The 19,933-nt window shown below is 43.9% G+C and overlaps 2 protein-coding genes across 2 annotated transcripts in view; both read right to left on the bottom strand.

Annotated features, from left to right (window-relative positions):
- sntb2 (syntrophin, beta 2) overlaps positions 1-4,495 on the bottom strand; it is a 12,193-nt gene extending 7,698 nt beyond the window's left edge. The window contains exon 1 of the mRNA XM_083666354.1: positions 3,606-4,495. Coding sequence (XP_083522480.1) covers positions 3,606-4,335 — 730 coding nt within the window. The 5' untranslated portion in view covers positions 4,336-4,495. The remainder of the gene's footprint in view (positions 1-3,605) is intronic.
- A 1,845-nt stretch (positions 4,496-6,340) lies between these two features.
- spire2 (spire-type actin nucleation factor 2) lies at positions 6,341-19,933 on the bottom strand (the record flags this gene model as incomplete). Its single annotated transcript, XM_083666351.1, has 15 exons — positions 6,341-6,692; positions 8,637-8,734; positions 9,625-9,652; positions 9,904-9,971; positions 10,157-10,294; positions 10,523-10,650; positions 11,727-11,949; positions 12,096-12,262; positions 12,559-12,679; positions 12,841-12,927; positions 13,192-13,356; positions 13,611-13,691; positions 13,920-14,312; positions 14,566-14,615; positions 19,627-19,933. The coding sequence occupies 15 exons, from the start codon at positions 19,931-19,933 to the stop codon at positions 6,428-6,430; spliced, it is 2,319 nt and encodes a 772-aa protein (XP_083522477.1). The 3' UTR covers positions 6,341-6,427.

Here is a 19,933-nt window from a genome sequence, read left to right as displayed (position 1 = left end):
AAACTGATTACAAGTATTGTAATCTGAGTGGTGAAACCAATATGCACACAAATACCATCAAATAAAAGCTGAAAATCTCTACTTTCACCTCATAGTAATTGTTTGATTTTCGAACTTTTGGAGTGTAGAGCCAAAAGAAGAAAATTTGCTTGCTTCACAGTCCCATTACTTACGCAAGGGCACTGTATGACAGACTCTACAGCGGAAGAGAGAGGATGTTTGTTTTACAGCCTTGTTTTACACTATTGAACCTGATTGACTCCTTTTCATTCTGAATGAAGCATTGAGGCTATTGTTACAGATGTTGTTACAGATACTGCAACAAACATATATTCTCTTGAACTAAACCAAGAGAACATATCTCGTGATCATGGAGTGAAAGGTTTCTCATGTACTTGTTTCCAGAAGTGTCTCAGTCTCTGTCCCACTCTGAAGCTGTTTAAAGATCTCATTATGACTGTCAGGTTTGTCACTCAGCTCCACTTCTGCTTTTAATTAGGCCAGCACACACAGGACAGAGTTTGTGTGTGTGTGTGTGTGTGTGTGTGTGTGTGTGTGTGTGTGTGTGTGTGTGTGTGTGTGTGGGAAAAGGGAGGGGGGTCCCTAGAGGTGCCATCCAACATAGCCAACTCATCTCCTTCTCGCCATCCCTCTCAGCCCACAGCGACACCAGGGAATTAAGAGAGGAGGAAAGAGAGGAATCTGTCTCCAACTCATACTTGGCTGTAGGAAGAGTTGTGGTTCAAACTCATACACACATACTCGTACCCCCTCCCCATTGTGGTGTGATAGCATAGCATGCATCCATTTACCCTCTCTCTCTACTTGTAGTCGTCATACGGTCTTATGGCTTTAAATGCTGAGGTTACACCCCAGACTCTTACCACTGTTTTTCTACTGACCAAAAATCCCCCTGTGGTTCGTCCAACTCCATGCTGCTCTACCCCCACTCTCTCTCTGTCGCCGCTCTCCTTTCTCTCTCACTCCCTCCCTCTCTCGCCACTCTCCTTTCACTCTCCCTCCCTCTCTCTTCTCACTCTCTCTCCCCACTCTCCTTTCTCTCTCTCCCTCTATCTTTCTTTCTCTTTTGCGCTCTCTCTCTCTCCCCACTCTACTTTCTCTCTCCCTCTTTCTTTCTTACTTTCTCTTTTGCCCTCTCTCCCTCCCTCTTTCTTTCTATTTTGCTCTCACATAGCACTGACTAAAAACTTTGAGAGAAACTAAACAATGGCCAAGCAGGCCACAAACCTGCAAAGAAAAGTTATCAAGGACGGGAAGAAGAAGGAGTCTTAAGTTGACAAATGGCAAGGCCCACTTTACATTTTTTCTTCTTCTCTGTCTCTCTCTCTCTCTGTCTCTCTCTTCCCCCTCCCTCCCCCTGCCCTGTGTGCTGCCAGACCCCTAATGAGAACAGTGTGTCAGACTCCCCACATGGGGAGGGGGTTAGAGGGGGTTGGATGGTTGTTGGGGTTTGTTCTATTCCACTCTGGAGAGGCTCCGTCTGTTGTCCCTCTAAAACACACACGCACGCACACACGCACGCACGCACGCACGCACGCACGCACGCACACACACACACCACAACACACACACACACACACACACACACACACACACCACAACATAACACATTTGCTTCACCTTCAATCATACAAATACACACCTGACCCCTCCTATCCTTGTTTTTTACCCTGGATCACAAAAGGAGGGGATGACAAACGTATGTTTATATTCTGTATGCAACCCTTCCATCTGTATCATAATCACATACTGTACACATGCTGCTAACACTCTTCCTCTGATGCGTCATGTAAACACATGTCTGAGGTTTACTCTGTTTACACAGACATAAACATACAGTCCTTGAAAGATGGGTGAAAGAGAGAGAGGGAATTTGCGTGATATTTTAGGTGTCAACCTGACACTGGACTTGTTTATCTGGGCTATGGGGAAGCTTTGCAGACTTGAGTCATGTTACACTGGAGAAACCAGTGAAATGTTCAATGGTCAGAATGTTTTGGCTTGTGAACAAAAGAAAAGAACTGTCCCCTAATCAGGGCTGTCCTCATTTTATCAATGGCCTCTTTGTCTCTTTTTATTCCTCCACTCGCCCAAACAATGGTCTCATCCTCAGCCCACCGATGACCATGCAAACTCAATAGGACAAACATAGTCGATGACAGACGTTATTCAGTCATTACATAAGGCCATGCTCATGTGACAACTTTCATCTAATAACTGCTAAATAACGTAGTGATGATATTCTTCATATTAGTGAGAAATGCAACATCCATATTATTGTGTATATAGTAGGTGCCAGTAGGATGATGTTACCCCTAGACACTAGTCTTAATGGTTAATTTTAGGATTTGGAGAAGATAAGATGGTCCTAGATCTGTGTCTAAGGGCAACTTCACCCTGAAGTGAGAAGCTGTGCGAGTCTTGGAATAGCCATCTGATCTGACGCAAGTCCTGGACGCAACTGGGGTCAAGAATGTGAGGTGACTAATGGCCAAATAATCTAGGCTTTATGTTTTGTGTACATGCGACAGTGGTCTGGAAATTCAAACCTCATTCCGACCTTATGTCTGTCTGTGGTAAAGCCTATATGGGAGACAGACAGAATGTAGAGGGATTGGAATGGGGGTCAGTTTACAAACACCACAACTCACTTCTTGTCAGACTAACAAACAATGACAAGCATCTGGCACATTCCTACATCAAAATCCCAGGTTTGTCTCAGAGGAAAGGAAGAGATTATAGACTCTTATTTTACTATGGTGTCAAAGAGAAGGTTGACAAGAACTTGAAAGTAGACTACCACCTTATTCTATTCTGGGTCTAGTACACATACCTTATTTGACTTGCTAAATGAGACAAACTGCCTCACATAGCAACTCTCAATTCTACCTTATTAAGTATTCACAGGTCCATTCCAAAACATTAACCACACCATGCTTTTCACCAGTGACCAGTTGTTTCCAATCCCTGGGGCTCTACACCATACCCTACTACACCAAATTAGCCTGACTCTTATCTAAATCAAAGGAGCACATATGTGATTACTCAGTTATACAATGACCTCTTATCTAAGAACACAACCTGATACAATATTGCTAATTCTGTTACCACTGTGGTTACTTTCCTGTTTACAGTAATGATAGACTTGATAACGTTGACCCCGCCCCCTTTATAAACCCATCAACAGTTGTGGAGTGTGTGGATTAGTTACATTTTATATACAGTTGTTACATTGTAATTATCTCTGCTGCTGTCTGTGTTTCAAAATCATGATGTTCATATTTATGTGGGCTGGTGCATCGACAACGAATTGTCAAAAGGAGGCTGAGCGTCTAGGAAAGTTCATCATGCTGACTAGGCAATCTGTTCACCAGTTTTCTCATCTTTAGGCCACTGCAAACCTTGGCCTATAAACTACCCTTCTATTACCTGACAGCTGAATGCAAGCTATCACATGTAAACCCGTATAATTATGAATGATTGGTAGAATTAAGCTCGACAATAGTAGAGCCTGGGTTGTTTACTAATAGGCAACTGTCAGCCCTGGCCTTTGCAAATCCCCGCTATCGCGTTGGCGAACTTACCCTCAAGCGTAACCTCTTTTCCGGCCTTTTTAAGAGCCTGCACCGCTAGATCATGCGTAGCGTCCCTGAGGTCATTCCCGTTGACAGATAGGATAGCATCGCCGACCCGGAGAGCCCGACTCTGGTCAGCTGCGAGTCCAGGGAAGATCTTGGATATGAGGATGGGCATTCGGTTTTCCCGACCCCCCTTGATGCTGATACCCAAACCGCCAGACTCTTGTTTAACAACTCGAACTTTACGCACCGCTTCCGATGCGCCGGATTCCAAATTAATGGGAGTTTCGCCATGCCTGGAGCTGAAACTAGACCCAGGACTACCGTAACTGGAACCCGGGCTGCCAAAATCAGAGTTCGTACCGTTATCACGATTGTATTTGCCCGAGCCAGGGCTATTTAACCCGAAGTTGCCGTCGTAGTGACCCCGGCTGATGCCCCCGCGCGCTGGGCTACCGCTTCGTCCGAGCGCACCGTGGTTCGGATGTTGCTCTTGGTTCGAGTTTTGGACACGGTTCGAATTCCCCGATGCGAAACCCGGGTCGTTTCCGTTCGACATTCCATTTCGCAGGCCCGCGGAGGAGTTGTAATCCAAATTGTTCCCTTGCACGCTTATCTCTGCTTCGGCCGCTAAAGTGAAAGTCTCGCGGGTCAATTCGGCCGCCACTCGAATCCAACGGTCCCGGAGCAGAAGGTCCAGTTGACCGTTTTTGTCCGCTCGTGTCCAGACAGCCATCCTGGTACTCCGGGGCGGGTTTCAGACTAAACTCATGATGAACTTTTTCCTCTTTTTCAGAGTGCGTACAAGCACTACACTACATTGACACACCCACTTACGCACAGATTGCGGGAAACGAGAAAAAAATCCAAAAAGAGAGGAAAGGAAGGAAACAACTGCCTCTGATGGGCTGTCTTGTTATTGAGCACCCTGGAGCCTATGGCTGGAGCGCGCTATAGCGGGCTGTCTGGAGAGTAACAACTCGGACAGAGACAACCAATGAATGCGTCGGTTTGTGGATTACTTATTCATGACAGAGGCGGGGTTTGCAGGGAAATAGCTGGCATAGAGTTATACTGTATGTCTGTCTTCTGAGGGCCATGCATTCATTGGCTGTCTCTGTCTTCCGGCTCATACAAGAATTGTAATACACTGTGTAATAGTCTCGCAATGGCCTAGTAATAGCCTTGTGAGGAACTTCCTCTGCTGCCCCCTGATATCCTGTCAGACCATGGCTGTATATTAAAGCTTTATAAAGCTTTACAATTTTTCACAGGTGACCCCATATGCATGGTCAGCAATGTCTTCCCTATAGTTCAAGGCTGGAGTGAGGGCCTTTGGAGTGAATGAATGAATATATAATGTATCCTTCCCTTTTAATCTCCTCATATTATATGTGAAGTCGTTTACCCTATATGCACCATGAGAAGGTCAAAGGTCACAAGTAGGCTATGTTGTGTTTAATTAATCTCTGTCTTTTGTTGCATGGTCTTAGTTTAGGTAAATCAAGAGCTATCACAGCATGGTGAGTTCCTAGTAGCCTAATTTAGCATACATCCAGGGAAAGCATTCACATGACCAGCAAATGTTAAGAACTCATCCACATCATAGGATTTCATTTTTGGAAGTAGATTTATTGCAGTTGAGGTTTACTGAGTGTTTACAAAACCAGAACAGATCAGACACACGAACAGGACAGGACCTTGGTTGAGAGTGAAAGAGGGGTTTAAGACTCAGACGTCACCCGAAAGCAGAGATATGAGGAGGCTGGGGTCCACTCAATGGGGTACAGATGGTACAGGTCAGGTGGGTTCCATTCAGAACCACTCCTCCTCACCCAGGCCAGAGCTGATAGGCAAGATTCAAACCCGGTTCTCTAACATGGAAGACCCAAATATAAGGTCAGAGGGCTACACTTGAGTTTACATGTCTCAGACAGGAATACCCATCAGAAGTGGGTAATTCCAAATCACCTTCACTACACTGACCCATACTGGTCCTCTTGGACCCGTTTACATTCAGACAGTCGGACAGTATTATCATCACCATGCCTCATATGGTTGGATCACAGAGACTTTCAAAGGACATTTTCAAACTCGAGGTACTTTATTTATAGACTAACAATTCAAACTATGTCCATTAGGAATACTTCTGCTATGCAGCCTGTCTTGGAGTCATTTCAATGTGCTACTACTGCTAGTGTTTCGGACGAGGACGAGGTGTGTTTACATTTCAGATGTGTTATGTTGTTATAAGAGTAAAGTACATTCATAACTAAAACAAGGCAAACAAGGAGCTAAAATGTTTAGCTTTACCCACAACTTTGCTCCTATCCCCTCCCAGCATCCCTACCTCCTCTCTCACAGTCTCACCTCTCCTCTCTCATCTGTCACTTCTTTCCCATTTTTTACTACGACCCTTTGCTCTTCTCTCTTTGTTTCGCTTCTACTATTTTCTTGCCCTTCTGTTCTCCCTCCTCTCTTCTTTCTCTCCTCTCTCTCCTGTCCTCTCTCTTTCCATCTCATGTGTGCAACAGGGCGTGAAGTCATAGGTGTGAATGATAAGGCAGACATTGGGTTGTTCCTGGGGCCACGTCCTCCTATGAACCTCTACATAGAGGAGGGGGGAGGAACAACCCCTAACAAGCACTTCAGCTAGGGGAGGGAGGGGGAGAGAGGTGGGGAAGGGCGGTACTTGCAGGCTGGGGGGTGTGGGGATGGGGGGGGGGGGTTGTTCAGGGGGTGTTTACTATACAATGAGCTAGTGCAGAGCAGGAACAACCCCTGTTAAGGTGCTGGGGGAGGCGGGGGTAAACCATCATTCAGTCTATTCACTTGTTCTTCCTCCTAACAGTGGGCGGCTGTGGTGATGATGCATAGGGCTGGGGGTGGGGCTGGATGTGTGGGTGGGGTTTGGGCGTGGCGCTCTCCTTCTTGGGCGTGTTGTTGAGGATGTCCAGGCTGCGGCGGCTGGAGGAGATGACGTCAGCGACGAACTTGGTGCAGTCTGCGCAGACGTCGCGCAGACTGCAGCCGTGGGTGTAGAGGTGTGGGAACTCCTCCTCAACGGAACGTCGGGAGAGGCTGCGCAAAGACCTGGGGAGAGGGAGTGACATAATCAGTTCTAGTCACTACAAAGCCATGCTACAAAGGACAGAGATCTGTGAAAAGGTGGTTATCACTAGATGGCCATGTTACAAAGCATAAAACTGTCTATGATGTCAGAATTTTAGATTTTAACTATATTTCTTAATTAAAGGGTAGGATTAGGATTAAGGGTTTTGGGCCAGATAGTAACTGTAGGCACGACATAAAAGATCTGCATCAGCATGAAGAAGGAATGATATTAAAGACAGACTGCAGGGTGATGGAGAGGAAGTGTAATTATTATATAATGGGTGCTTAGAGGGCTGGGTGAAGCGTAGTCATTACATAACAAACACTGACAGATCTGGAGAGGAGGAAGTGGGGGGGGGGGGCAATGATTGGATTGAGCATGTGATTAATTCGCTATTGGTTGGTGTAAGCAAAGACAAGATTGCCTCTACTTAGGTTGGGACAGTTCCAGTTGGGACAGTTCCAGTTCATTAAGAAACTATAATAGATATACAGACAGATATACAGACAGACAGATATTATAGACAGTGCCCTGCGTAAGTAATGGGACAGTGAAGCATTGTTTCTTCTTTCGGCTCTACACTCCTCCAAAAGTTTGAATTCGAAATCAAACTATGAGGTTAAAGTAGAGATTCTCATCTTTTATTTGATGGTATTTGTGTACATACTGGTTTCACCATTCAAAAATTACACCACTTTTTATGCATTGTCCCCCTATTTCAGGGTACCCAAAAGTAATGGGACAAATGTCCAAATTAAGCACTCATGTTTAGTATTTCGTGGACAATCCTTTGCATGCAATAACTGCCTTTGCATCCTGAAGACTGCAACCCACTGACCCCACCAGACACCAGGTATCTTCTATGATGATATTCTGCCAGACCTGTACTGCAGCCATCTTTAGTTGTTATTAGTTTTTAGGTCTTTTTGCCTAAAATCTTATCATCAGGAAATGAAATGCATGTTCAATTGGATTTAAATCTGAAGATTGACTTGGCCAGTCAAAACCTTTCTACTTTTTGGCCCTGAAAAACTCTAGTTGCTATGGCAGTATGTTTTGGGTCATTGTTTTACTGTATCATGTAGAGCCATCCAATGAATTTAGAGGCATTTGCTTGCACTCGAGCAGACAAGATGTTTCTGTACACCTCAGACTACATTCTGCTGCTGCTGTCAATCATCAATCATCAATCATCAATTCATGTTTCACAGATGAGGTGGTGTGGGGTCAATTTTGGGCAGATCCTTTTTTCTCAAAACGTATATTATAATATTATAATATTCATATTTTTCAGACCTCTGCAGGCTTTTTTGGTACGTTTTAGCAAACTGAAACCTGACCATCCTTTTTGAGGATAACTCGTGGTTTTCACCCTGTAGTGAAGTGTCTGTAGTTTGGTTGGTGATGTATTCAGCGGATGGTAGTCTCTTCCTGATCTGTGGGACAGTTGTTTTGGGGTTTTTCTTAATTATGGTGAGCAATCTTCAGTCATCCACTCCAGATTTTTCAACCTAATAATGGCTTCATTGACTTTCATTGACAACTCTTTGGTCCTCATGTTGACAGACACCAATAGCAGACTACAAAGGCAAATCCAAAGCCTAGAATAAATACTACACATTGACAGCTCATTTATACCTGCACAAATGATGTGACGGAACACATCTGAATTAACAGAAACACCCGTCAAGCCAATTGTCCCATTACTTTTGGGTACCCTAAAATAGGGGGACTATGCATACAAAATGTTGAATGGTGAAACCAATACGTACACAAACACCATAAAATAAAAGCTGAGAATCTCTACTTTAACCACAGAGTAATTGTTTGATTTAAAATCCAAACTTTTGGAGTGTAGAGCCAAAAGAAGAAATGCTTCACTGTCCCATTTCTTACGCAGGGCACTGTATATACAGACTTACTTGTAGACCTCACTCTTGCGGCCGTGGCTCTTTGGGCTGCTGTGAAAGCCCACAGTGTATACTGGTATATGGGCCATCTTCTTAGAGGGAATCTTCATCTGAGGCAGAGGGAGAATAGTGGGGTAAGGATGTGCATGGGTGGGGAGGAGTATGTACAGTATTTCAAAGAACTGAGACAGATTCTATTACAGTAACAGGAGTAAAGAGGAAATGGTAAACATGATGTGATTAGGAACAATGAGAAAAGACAGAGCTGCATACAAGGGTAGAACCCACAGTTACAAAACATTAAACCCAGATATAGAACCACACAGAACCACACAGAACCACACAGAACCACAATCCTTCATGATACAGAACCATAGATCAAAACATCTAGGAACTACAAGCTCACCCAACTCCAAACCCACACTGAACAGAAACAGAAACACACAAATACAAACACACACACACACACACACACACACACACACACACACACACACACACACACACACACACACACACACACACACACACAGCACAGAACTGCACAACATAGAACCACAGACACAAATAGCTCAGAACCACAACATACACACATCACAAAACCACATACAGTAGAACACAGAATCAAACTCACACAGCTCAGACCCATCATCCTACAAAAACATGGAACCACAGCACAGAAGAACCACAATCTCACAAATCAGAATTACAAACAAACACAGCCTAGAACCTCAAACCTACATTGCACAGATTCACAAATCCACATGGTCTGGTGACTGAGGCACAGACCAAAATAATAATTGACAGAATTAATTAAAAGCACAGAAATATCAGCCATGGGTTAGGGTTAGAATATGAATATGTTAGCCTCAAATATTTTGTTCTAAAATTATACTATTTATACCATACAGACCACATTAGCCAAAGCACTGAATACATACAGTACACTCAAAAACATGAATAAGCAATTTCACAATGACAAAGAGAGAGAAGGCAGTACCTTTGCACTGCACGTTCCACAGACAGACCTGGGGGAGACAGAACTCCATTAGAATAACTTCTAGGGGCGCTCATGAGTAAAACATGGTCCCGGGGGGGGGGGGGGGGGGTATTGTTGTCTCACACTGTAAATTGTGTTTTGTTGACCTACATTAATCCAAACGCACATAACATGCAGCACAAGAAGAATGTTGTTATTTCACCTAGACCTTCTACCTGGTTATGAAGCACATACATTATACTGTAGGTACCTGTACATACTGTAGAGTGTCTCTCTCACCTTTTACAGAGCAAGCAGGTGGATGGCCAGGAAAAGAGGGGGAACTTAATTCTGCAGCAACAGCACACCTGAGAGAAACACACACACAGACACACACACACAGACACACACACACACACACACACACACACACACACACACACACACACACACACACACACACACACACACACACACAGTCAGAATCACACTCAAAAGGAACATGAGGCATTGAGAGATCATTATCAGAAGATGTGATCATCTCTGCCTGTACCTTGCCTCTCTTCAGGTTGTTATACAGTTCTTTGCTCTGCAGGTACTTCTCCATCTCTGCTTTCACCAGCACGCGACGCACGTTGATGACCTCATCCACTGTTAAGGCAAGACTCTCCACTGGGTGACTGAACTCCTCCTGTACACAGAGAGAGGTATAGGGGGAGAGGAGGGAGTGGGGAGAGATGGGTTGGAAGATAACACTTGTCAGGTCAGGTAGAGGGGCCAGCAGTGAGGAGAGGTTATCTGTGTGTGGTGGCTATTATTGTGTAGTTGACATTTTACCGTGACATTTAAAAGTGAATACCTAGTCATTTCTGTACTGTAAAATAAAGTGCTCCCAAAAAGATGATTGCTGTTCACTCACCATCCACTGGTGCTTACTGCCAGTCTGTGAGCTGGAGGCAGTCTCCGTCCCCTCCGTAGTCTCATCTACTGAGCTGAGGGAGCAGCGGGCAGGAGAGGGGGGCACCCAGCCTGGCACAGGGAGGGAGGCTGGGGGAGGGAAGGGGGGGGGGGGAAAGAAGAGAGAGAAGGGGAGGCAGAGGAGAGAGCAGAAAGAGGAGGGATGATGGAGAGACAGAGGAGAGAGAGTAGAAGGAGGAGGGAGGATGGAGAGACAGAGGAAAGAGAATCATAGATTTGGAACACTTGTTAAGCAGTTCACAATTGATCTGCAGTGAATATGATACAAGCTGAGTTTTTTCTTTGACTTCCAACAGAGGAACTGAATTTGGTTCAGAGGAAATAACGTAGGTAGCCTGCAGGGGGAAAGTCTATGAGGACAACAAACAGGATTTTGAATCGAGTCTACTACCAGTAAACAACAACAACACATCCATAATTTGGATCAGCTGCCTATGACATTATTGTAAGTTCTGTGATAAACAAGCATTGACATCCCCCTAGTGCTGGAAGAGTGAACTACAACTGACCACTCTTGTTTTTGTTCTCTACTGCAGCGGCAGTAGGCAACATACAGTATCTCCCCCATCGGACAAAATAAGTGGCACAAGCAGGTTGGGATTGCAAAAAAGGATCCATTAGCTGTTGTCTTCCTAATATTTGACTGAGTTAGCCTCTATCAATACATCTCCATAAATTGATTAGTATCCCTCACAAACCATTACAATGAGGTTATATACCAGCGGTAATTCCATTCAACCTGTGCAACAAATCATTGTAAGCAGTTTACACAGTGGACCGACACACATCATGTGTGATTAATGGTACTCTATGTGGCTTTTATCATTCAGTAAGATATAAACACCAGAATAAATCATGGACTCATCATATATGAAAAGAGTGAAAGCATAACCTGTATGCTATGAACTTTAATTGCAAAAGAGATGCAGTATCAGATGAATAAAATCTGCAGTCAGTGTCTCCCCCTGCTGACCAAGAGCTGAAACTACATGAGGAGACTCAGGGACACACAGACACAGACACACACAGATACACAGACACAGACACAGACACACAGACAGACACACACACACACATACACACACACACACACACACACACACACACACACACACACACACACACACACACACACACATACTGACCTCGGTGCGTGGGTGGCATCCCGGCCCCTGTCAGCGTACGTGACCACGGTCTCTCCCCCCTCCGCAGGACAACCCCTCCCAGATGGGCGGACTCTGACAGCGAGGGGAGGAGTTCCCCCCTGAGATCAGCCAAGTCATGCTCAGAGAAGGAACGGTCTCGTTTGATGGGTGTGGGAGAACTCTCAACCCGGCGAAGCTCCCCGCTGTCTGGAGAGTCTTCGTCCTGCAGCAGCAACAGGTTGGAGGTGACTACTTGTGTGAGAGGCTGTAGTCTGCTTATGCATGTCGTAGTTATTCCTCAAATTACAATTTTCATTGATATGGCACAAATGATTCTCTTCCGTGTCTGGGTCAAGCACTAGCCCTCACCTCAAAAATATTCATCTCCTCCATCTCTTGCAGAGTAGGGGCTTTGAGTAGAACCCGTGGACGAGAGGGCTGGCGGGACCCTGCCTCCGACATTGACAGGTCAATGCAGGAAGTAGATTTGAAGTCACATGGGCAGGTGTGTGCCAGACAGGGCAGAGAGCCAAACGCTGGAGGATGAGAACCAACACACGACACTGAGCACATAAAAACAGTTAGAAGAACTGCCACTTAACACACAACACAAACATGAATGTTTGGGGGGATTCAAAAAGATTCCACAGATGGAGTGTAGAAATGCCAAGAAGATAACACATGAAAGTATCATACAACACTGATTTTCAATGTAGTACTCAATGGGAAAAAAAACTCAATGGGATGCTAATAATATGAACACTATGTGCTGCAGCCCCTATAGTATACACACAGCTCTCAATAATGAAACCAGTGTGAGGGATTTCCCTACATCTGTTGGAGCCAGGCGGGTCCACAGGCCTCAGTTTGCGCTCCTGTTTGATCCCAGCCAGGACACGCTCATGGAGGGACTGCTGCTCCTGGGGCGGAGGGCGCAGGTTGCGCTCAGACACCTAGCAGGGGAGGATAAAGAGAAAACATGAGGTAGAAATTCCCAAATAGAATTCCCTATTGACACGAATACGGTACTTAAATATTTACGCAACTCCAAAACACTTTGTTTTAATATGAATGTGTTTAGAGAGCTAAATGGCTAACAGCTAACTCCACTCACTGGTTTGAGTGGAGGCCGAGACCTGATGAAGTCCAGTATCAGCTCATGGGCATTTCTCTTCACTCGTGAAGGGATGTCACCATCCACCTTGACATGAGAGAGAGACGGGGTGGGAGTGTGATATGTAAGCATTTATGCACGTCAGGGTATGCAAGAACAAAACATGCTGATCACTGTTAGGCATAGCTATTACTGTATAAGCCAAGCTGAGGCAATAAATAACGTGTGTCTCACCTGACATTCTATTCCTCATAGAATAGAGGCTCAGGTCAAAATACTGCACTATAAAGGGAGAGTGTGTCATATGAGATTTGCTGCCCAAAGAATGACTTGTTTGGTTTCTCAGCTCACCATGACTTTGCGTAGCTGGAACTTGCGTAAGCGGATGTCCTGCATGAGCATCTCAAAGGGAGTGAGGCTGAACTCAGTGGGCAGAGGGTTGAATGGCTGCTCCTGGACCTTCTTCAACTTCACCCCCTGTCTCAGCTCCTTCATCAGTGCCACCCATAAACGGGCCTGGAGCACACACACACAAACACACACAAACACACACACACATACACACACACACACACACACACACACACACACACGCACGCACACACACACACACACACACACACACACAGTCACTAACACACACAATCACTAACACACACAAACCCATCTTCTGGCTCATTCACATCCAGTATTCCTTCATTAAACCAATGAGCACATCTCTCTCCTTCAGTGTAGAGGAGAGCTTCAGTTTATGTTGAAATGCCTCTCACCCAGTCTGTGTGTTTCAGTGCATCCAGCTCAGTCGTCGATCTATCTTCCTGAGGATCTTCTGTTCTAATCTTCTTCAGCATCTATAGAGAAAGAGATAACATAACTTAAAAGTTATGTTAAAGTCAACTAAGTGTTCTCGGTTTTTACAAATGAGTGCTCTGTAATCTCTCACAAGTCTTACTGTATATTGTTTTGTATACTGTAATATGTTTTTTACATGACATAATAAAGATAATCAATGAAATACAGTAAAGTTCAATCAATCATCTCTGATATACATTATAGTAACATATCAGGATCACACACACCTCCTTGGCATCTTGTATTTTAGTCAGGAAGGTCTGCAGCTCCAGAGTTTCGACAAACAAGGCGTGGCACACTGCCTGGTAGTGTTCTGGTGCCAGGGCAGGGTTGGACAGCCGGGAGGCACAGAGTGCCATCACCTGGTGGAACGTACACACAGGCCTCATGACCCCCTCTTCCTCCCCCTTCTCTTCCTCCTCCTCTTCCTCCTCCTCCTGACCACTATAGCCCTCGTCCATAGTTCCGTTGCCCCCGGTGCTGTCTGCCTCCTGGGCATGGTCGCCCCCCGCCATGCGCTCGATAAGACTCTCCAGCTGAGGGGTCAGCTCTCGCTCCTCGCTATCATCCAATCCCCAGTCCAGCGCCTGGTAGATGGCCACGCCTAGAGACTGCACCAGCTGGGGGGACAGAATAAGGCAGAATAGGATCAAATAGGATAGGATAGGATAGAATACAACAACTGTATTGCTAACTAGGAATGGGCATGGTTATTTGAATAATCGAATATCCAAACTGATAGGTTAGTAATGAATCTTGTGAGTATTTTGAAAGGCTAGGGTTAGGATTAGGATTAGGGCTAGGGTTAGGATTAGGGCTGTAGCTAGGGTGGTCTGTGTAGTGCAGGTTGGAATGAGTGGTTCACAAACTCACCTGGCGCTCTGCGGTGGCTCGGAGTGGAGGTCCGCCGGTGTCATCTTCATCTACAAAGAAAAGAGACAAGGCATACTGTACAGCTGCATAACCACAGGAACAAACATTTTCATACCCAACACTATTCTTTAGCTCTCCTGTCCATCTGTCTCACACATCTGTGACAGCCTACACTGATCTAATAAATGAGGTGATGACAGCTTACACCTGATCATAAAAGCCTACTTTTTAGAAAAAACAACAATTTTAGAAAAAACAACATTGTATTAACATTTTTGGTTGTATCGTTGTATATCGGTCATGACAAAAAATGGTATGGTGCAGAAATGTCTAAATAAAACATTGTATAAACGTATGGAAAAAGATGTTGATTCATTGTCTTGTGCCAACCATAGAGAGACGATGGAAAATAACTGTGGGACAATGTTAAAACCAAATGTTGCACAGTAGAATGTGGTAAAATGATCATACCATGTTGAGTTATGGTTGTCATTTGATTGGCATGATCCAATGTTGTAACATTGTTTATCATTGGTTGAAAATACAGGTTTTCAGAAAATTAGCATTTGATGGTCATCACACAACATTGTGACAAGGTTTCATGTGGACTGTAAAGGAAAGTTTTCTACAGGTTATTATTTGACAGTCATGATCCAATATTGTAACAAGGTTGCCCATTGATTCCTAACCAAAGGGAAGCAAAAAATAACACTTCATTACATGTATAGAACTTGATGCTTTACTTAAAATTGACATCAACTATATGAGTACTTTGTCCATGAACTAAGATTGAATAAATACTGTTCTTTAAGACTTAATTTGGGATTTAATCTCACAATCTTGTGGTTTGTAGTACATTGTTCTGTCCACAATGTCACTAGTCCACTGCTGCAACACAAGAGTTATAATGGGGTTCAGATTGTGCATCTGAAAAATTAGACTTGGGATAATACTTTCATTGAGATTGTAAAGACATTCCGAAACATTCCGACATTCCGAAACATAAAAGTATAACATTTGTAAGAAGAAAAGGTTTTCCTGTTGTAATAACCTTTTCAGCATGGTCTAGACTTTATCCTATCCTTTGCTATGCTCTTTTACTACTTTTATCTCTTTTGAAATAAATAGTCATTGTTTTGAATGTTTTCATTCTAGTTCTGTTTCTAACGTCATGCGCATGGAGTGTCTCGCATCGTTACATTATCCCATTATTGATGTAGGCGATGTATCATGTTCATTTTTTAAACTCCTTAACATTTGTGAGCCTAATGGAGGTGTATAATCTATGTTTCTGGAAAATAAACAATTTGATTTATTGTATAGTAATATGTGTTTATTATAAAACTTAAAATATCAAACAAAAATAAACATAAAATATATATAACTATACATTTTAGTAATGGGCAAGTAACATTAACAACGTTAAATAATGTATACACTATTATCACACTTTGAGGATTAAGAAATCCTCAGTATGTAATAGAATAGAATTAGACCCCACCAACATTAGACAACTATGCAGAAAACACTGAAGCTGTTGAAATAGATCTGTATAAATCAATTCAAACAATGGTTAGAGTGTAGATTAACTGAAACACTAAATAACATTGCTCAGGCCAATTTATAGAAAAGTGCAGATGTGTGGTCTTCCCAAAATGTAGTAATAAGGGTGTAGTTTAAAATCAGCACTGGCCTGGTGGCGTACAAAGTACAGCAATGCAATATTGCAAATGCAAAAGTAAAAATGTAATCCTGATTGTGAAATGCCAAATGTAATCCTGATTGTAAAAGATGCCAATGACACAATATAGGGGGTGGGGGGGGACTAGAACAGATAAAAAGAAATACAAAAAAGTATTAAGTATCCATTTGGTTAAGAAGTTCAAGTTACATCAATATTAGACTTTTGACGTTAGTTAGAGATCTAAACAGGATAAGACATTATGATACATTGTAGAAAATACTGATAAACGAGCACTCCCCCCTGGTCCTTTCATTAAGCTTGGTCTTGTTTTTCATTTCAGTGTCATTTTATATTCCATATAGCTCAGGTCCTGCAGTCACAACTCAGCAGGCCTGCAATGGCTCAGCTTTGTGTGTGTGTGTGTGTGTCTGTGAGTGTGTGTGTGTGTGTGTGTGTGTGTGTGTGTGTGTGTGTGTGTGTGTGTGTGTGTGTGTGTGTGTGTGTGTGTGTGTGTGTGTGTGAGTGCGTGAGTGCGTTGTGTGTGTTCAGAGGAGAGCTTGGCTCAGATGTCAGTAACCACCCCCGGGAGACCAGGAAACTCCTAGTTCAGCAGTGCTGCAGAGGAACCTGAGAGTGGAGAGACTGAGGCCTGGGTGAGGGGGTCAGAGCTGCTCATCTGGCCACAACAAAGCACTGCTGGGTTGGAACCGGAGAGCAGAGCTAGGTCCAGAACAAGGCTATAGGCCCAGACACACAAAGATCCTGCCTCCTGAATAAAGCTTCAGGGTTGACAAAGAGGCTGCTTGACACAGTAGACCAGTTGTACAGTAGTAGCATTCTCTCTCAGGGGGGTGAGGATGTCTCTAGTCAAGCCCCCATAGAAACAGGAGGATAATTGAGCCTTTCTGGACCAGTTAGACAGGTTTGATTCATGGGCGAACAGGGTCAGATAACGAACAACTGTGTTTTTTCCACAGAACATGTACAGGAAAGACAGGGCCCTCTATCTCTGATCTGATATTAGTTTTTTCTCTACAACACAGTGTTGTTCACATTTCATCTGCCTTTTGGTGTCACTGTGATAATTACCCCCTACGCTTTGAAGATGGACCTTGCCATCTGTTGCCATGGAAATAGGCAACTTTAAAGAAACAGAGTGGGAGGAAAAAGAGACAGGGAGATGCAGTGCAAAGAACAACAGAGAGAACTAGAGGGAACAGAGAAGAGAGAGAGAGAGAGATTGAGGGGGGGGGGGAGAAAGAGAGAAAAAAGATAAATAATGAACAAGACTTCAGACCAAACACAAACTGCATTATCTAGAGAGTCTCTGCAATCTACATATAGACATCAACTTCCTGGTGGTGACCTCACCCAACAACCAACAACACTCACTGTTAGATAGTGACCTTTGTAACATTGACCTTTAGCCAAATACATACATTGGGGGTGGGCCAAAACAATGTATATATGTATTCAGTATCAGTATTCAGATTCAACTTAATTCTCCATTAAGCTGTAAAGAAAACCCATAGCATGCCATCTACTCTCGTGTAGCCATACCTCCAAATCACGTTGTTGTCATGCCTCCTTTGAGGTCTGGAGAATTTTAGATTATCTGATCTGGTTTGGATTGAACTGGACAGAGTGATGGGAGAATGTGCTGGCAATTTCATTGGATGTCACATTCCAAGAATCCTCCCCCTCCATGCCTGTAGAATGGTTGCTTGTTGTTGTGTGCGTGGTCCTTTTCGACCGGGTAGGACTATTTTGCAGCAAGGTGTTGCGTATGCTAGCTTGCAACATTGAAGAAAATGGAAGAAAATGTAAGGAAAAGCTTAGTTGTTTTTTGGAGCTCTGCCCAAGCAAGGTATTTGACTGGTTAAACGTGTCACATGGCATCACTCATTTCAAACAGGTTTCCACTCCTTTTTAACTCATTTCTGCAGAAGAATTCCCCAAGCTTTCTAAACTTGAAAAGCCTCGTCTCAACAATCTACATGCTATCAAGAGGCATATTGAGAGGCCAAAAGCTACTCTAAACTGCAGTCAATGTAGTACAAGCCTAAAGGGTTAACAAAATGACCATTACTTATTCAAGCACTCATTTAATTGAAGGGCCTGGGGTGAGGAATTATGTATATATCTACTCTAGACAGATGGACAATGAAAATGTGATGAAACACTAGGCTACTAAAAGTCTAGCTACCAAGATCTGCATGTGCTTTGACCAGCTGAAACTATTGTTGTCCTGCATTATTCTGGGACCTGGATAACTTCTGTCATGCCATGATCTGGGACCTAGCTAACTTGTCCCACTTATAAACTGCATCAATAATGCATGATCATTTGGTGATTAGCAATGACACAACTGTAGGGTACAATAAACATACAGTAAAGTCTTCTGCAGTGCTCATAAAATCTATCATGTTTTGTTTATGACCCAACAAGTACAGAAACAAAAACACCAAGGACACAAGACCCCACTTCCCTCTATAGTAAACAGACCATAGGCTAACCACAACAACATCCACAGTAAACCTGTATCGAGCACTGACAGGCTTTTAATGAGTGAGACTTTCATTATCATTGCAGGCCAAGTGATGTTGTTGGTGTGGGTGACATACATCCTTTGTTTCTGGTTCACTTTTATTATTAGACCTACCTCCATAACACACAGCACCGAAATGGAGTAGAAATCATCATAAAATAAGGTATCATAACCCTGTTCTAGGCTTGGTCAACCTACATGTTGTAATACTTATCACCCATTACTATCTCTATAGGCCTACCTCTCCCACTTTATCTTATCATGTCAAACTGTGAAATGACTCCAGACCATAGGTCAGTTATTCATTATTTCCGTTAGCACCAACTCCGGCCGACTGGCGCTGTGGGGCCCGCAGTGAGCTTCGAACACGCATGTTCTTGGCATCCAGTGTAGCATATTAACCGAGCAGCTTATGAATGAATTAAGAAGATAAAACAACTGCGTAATAGCGCCCACCTCTGAAGTAAACCTAAACCTTATGCGTCTAGCAGATACAAGGGGAAATTGCGCCATGAATAATTGATCATTTACCGGCATAATCCACCCATGTTTGGGGAGGGAGTGCGACAAACGCATTTATGAAGTCTCTATTACTGTCTCTACTCAATCAATAAGACATCTAAATATATAGACCACATTATATCCATACATATATGCTCTAGATAAGTTGATGATAATTTCATATGAATTGGATCTGAATTAATATAGTATAGTCTAGGACAGTCAGGAAGTTGCGGAGATAAATAAGATAAGATAACAGAGAGCTCTCTCTCTCTCTCTCTCTCTCTCTCGCTCTCTCTCTCTCTCTCTCTCTCTCTCTCTCTCCTACCGTTGTTGCAGGGCTCCTGCTGGAGGGATACCGTCCCGTCTCTTAGCAGGAGTATAGAGGACGGGTCCTTCACCCGGGACAGTCCACCGCCGGTCACTGTGTCCGGGCGCGGCAGCCTTAGCCCCCTGCAGCATTGATAACACACGGCCCAAGCCTGCTCCTCGTTGATGGGCTGCTCGTAGGATTTCAGCACTTCCTCGAGAGACAGTTCCCTCGGGTCGGTGAGGTCACGCGCCTCTGCCCGGTCCGTGGGAGCGGACACTCTTGAATCTCCATCCTTGGCGCTTCTGTTTGTTGATCTGGCCAT

The sequence above is a fragment of the Argentina silus genome (assembly GCF_951799395.1).
Source record: "Argentina silus genome assembly, chromosome: 3".
Lineage (NCBI taxonomy): Eukaryota > Metazoa > Chordata > Actinopteri > Argentiniformes > Argentinidae > Argentina > Argentina silus.
Note: the sequence above shows the minus strand (reverse complement) of the source record. Positions and strands in the feature narration are given on the sequence as shown.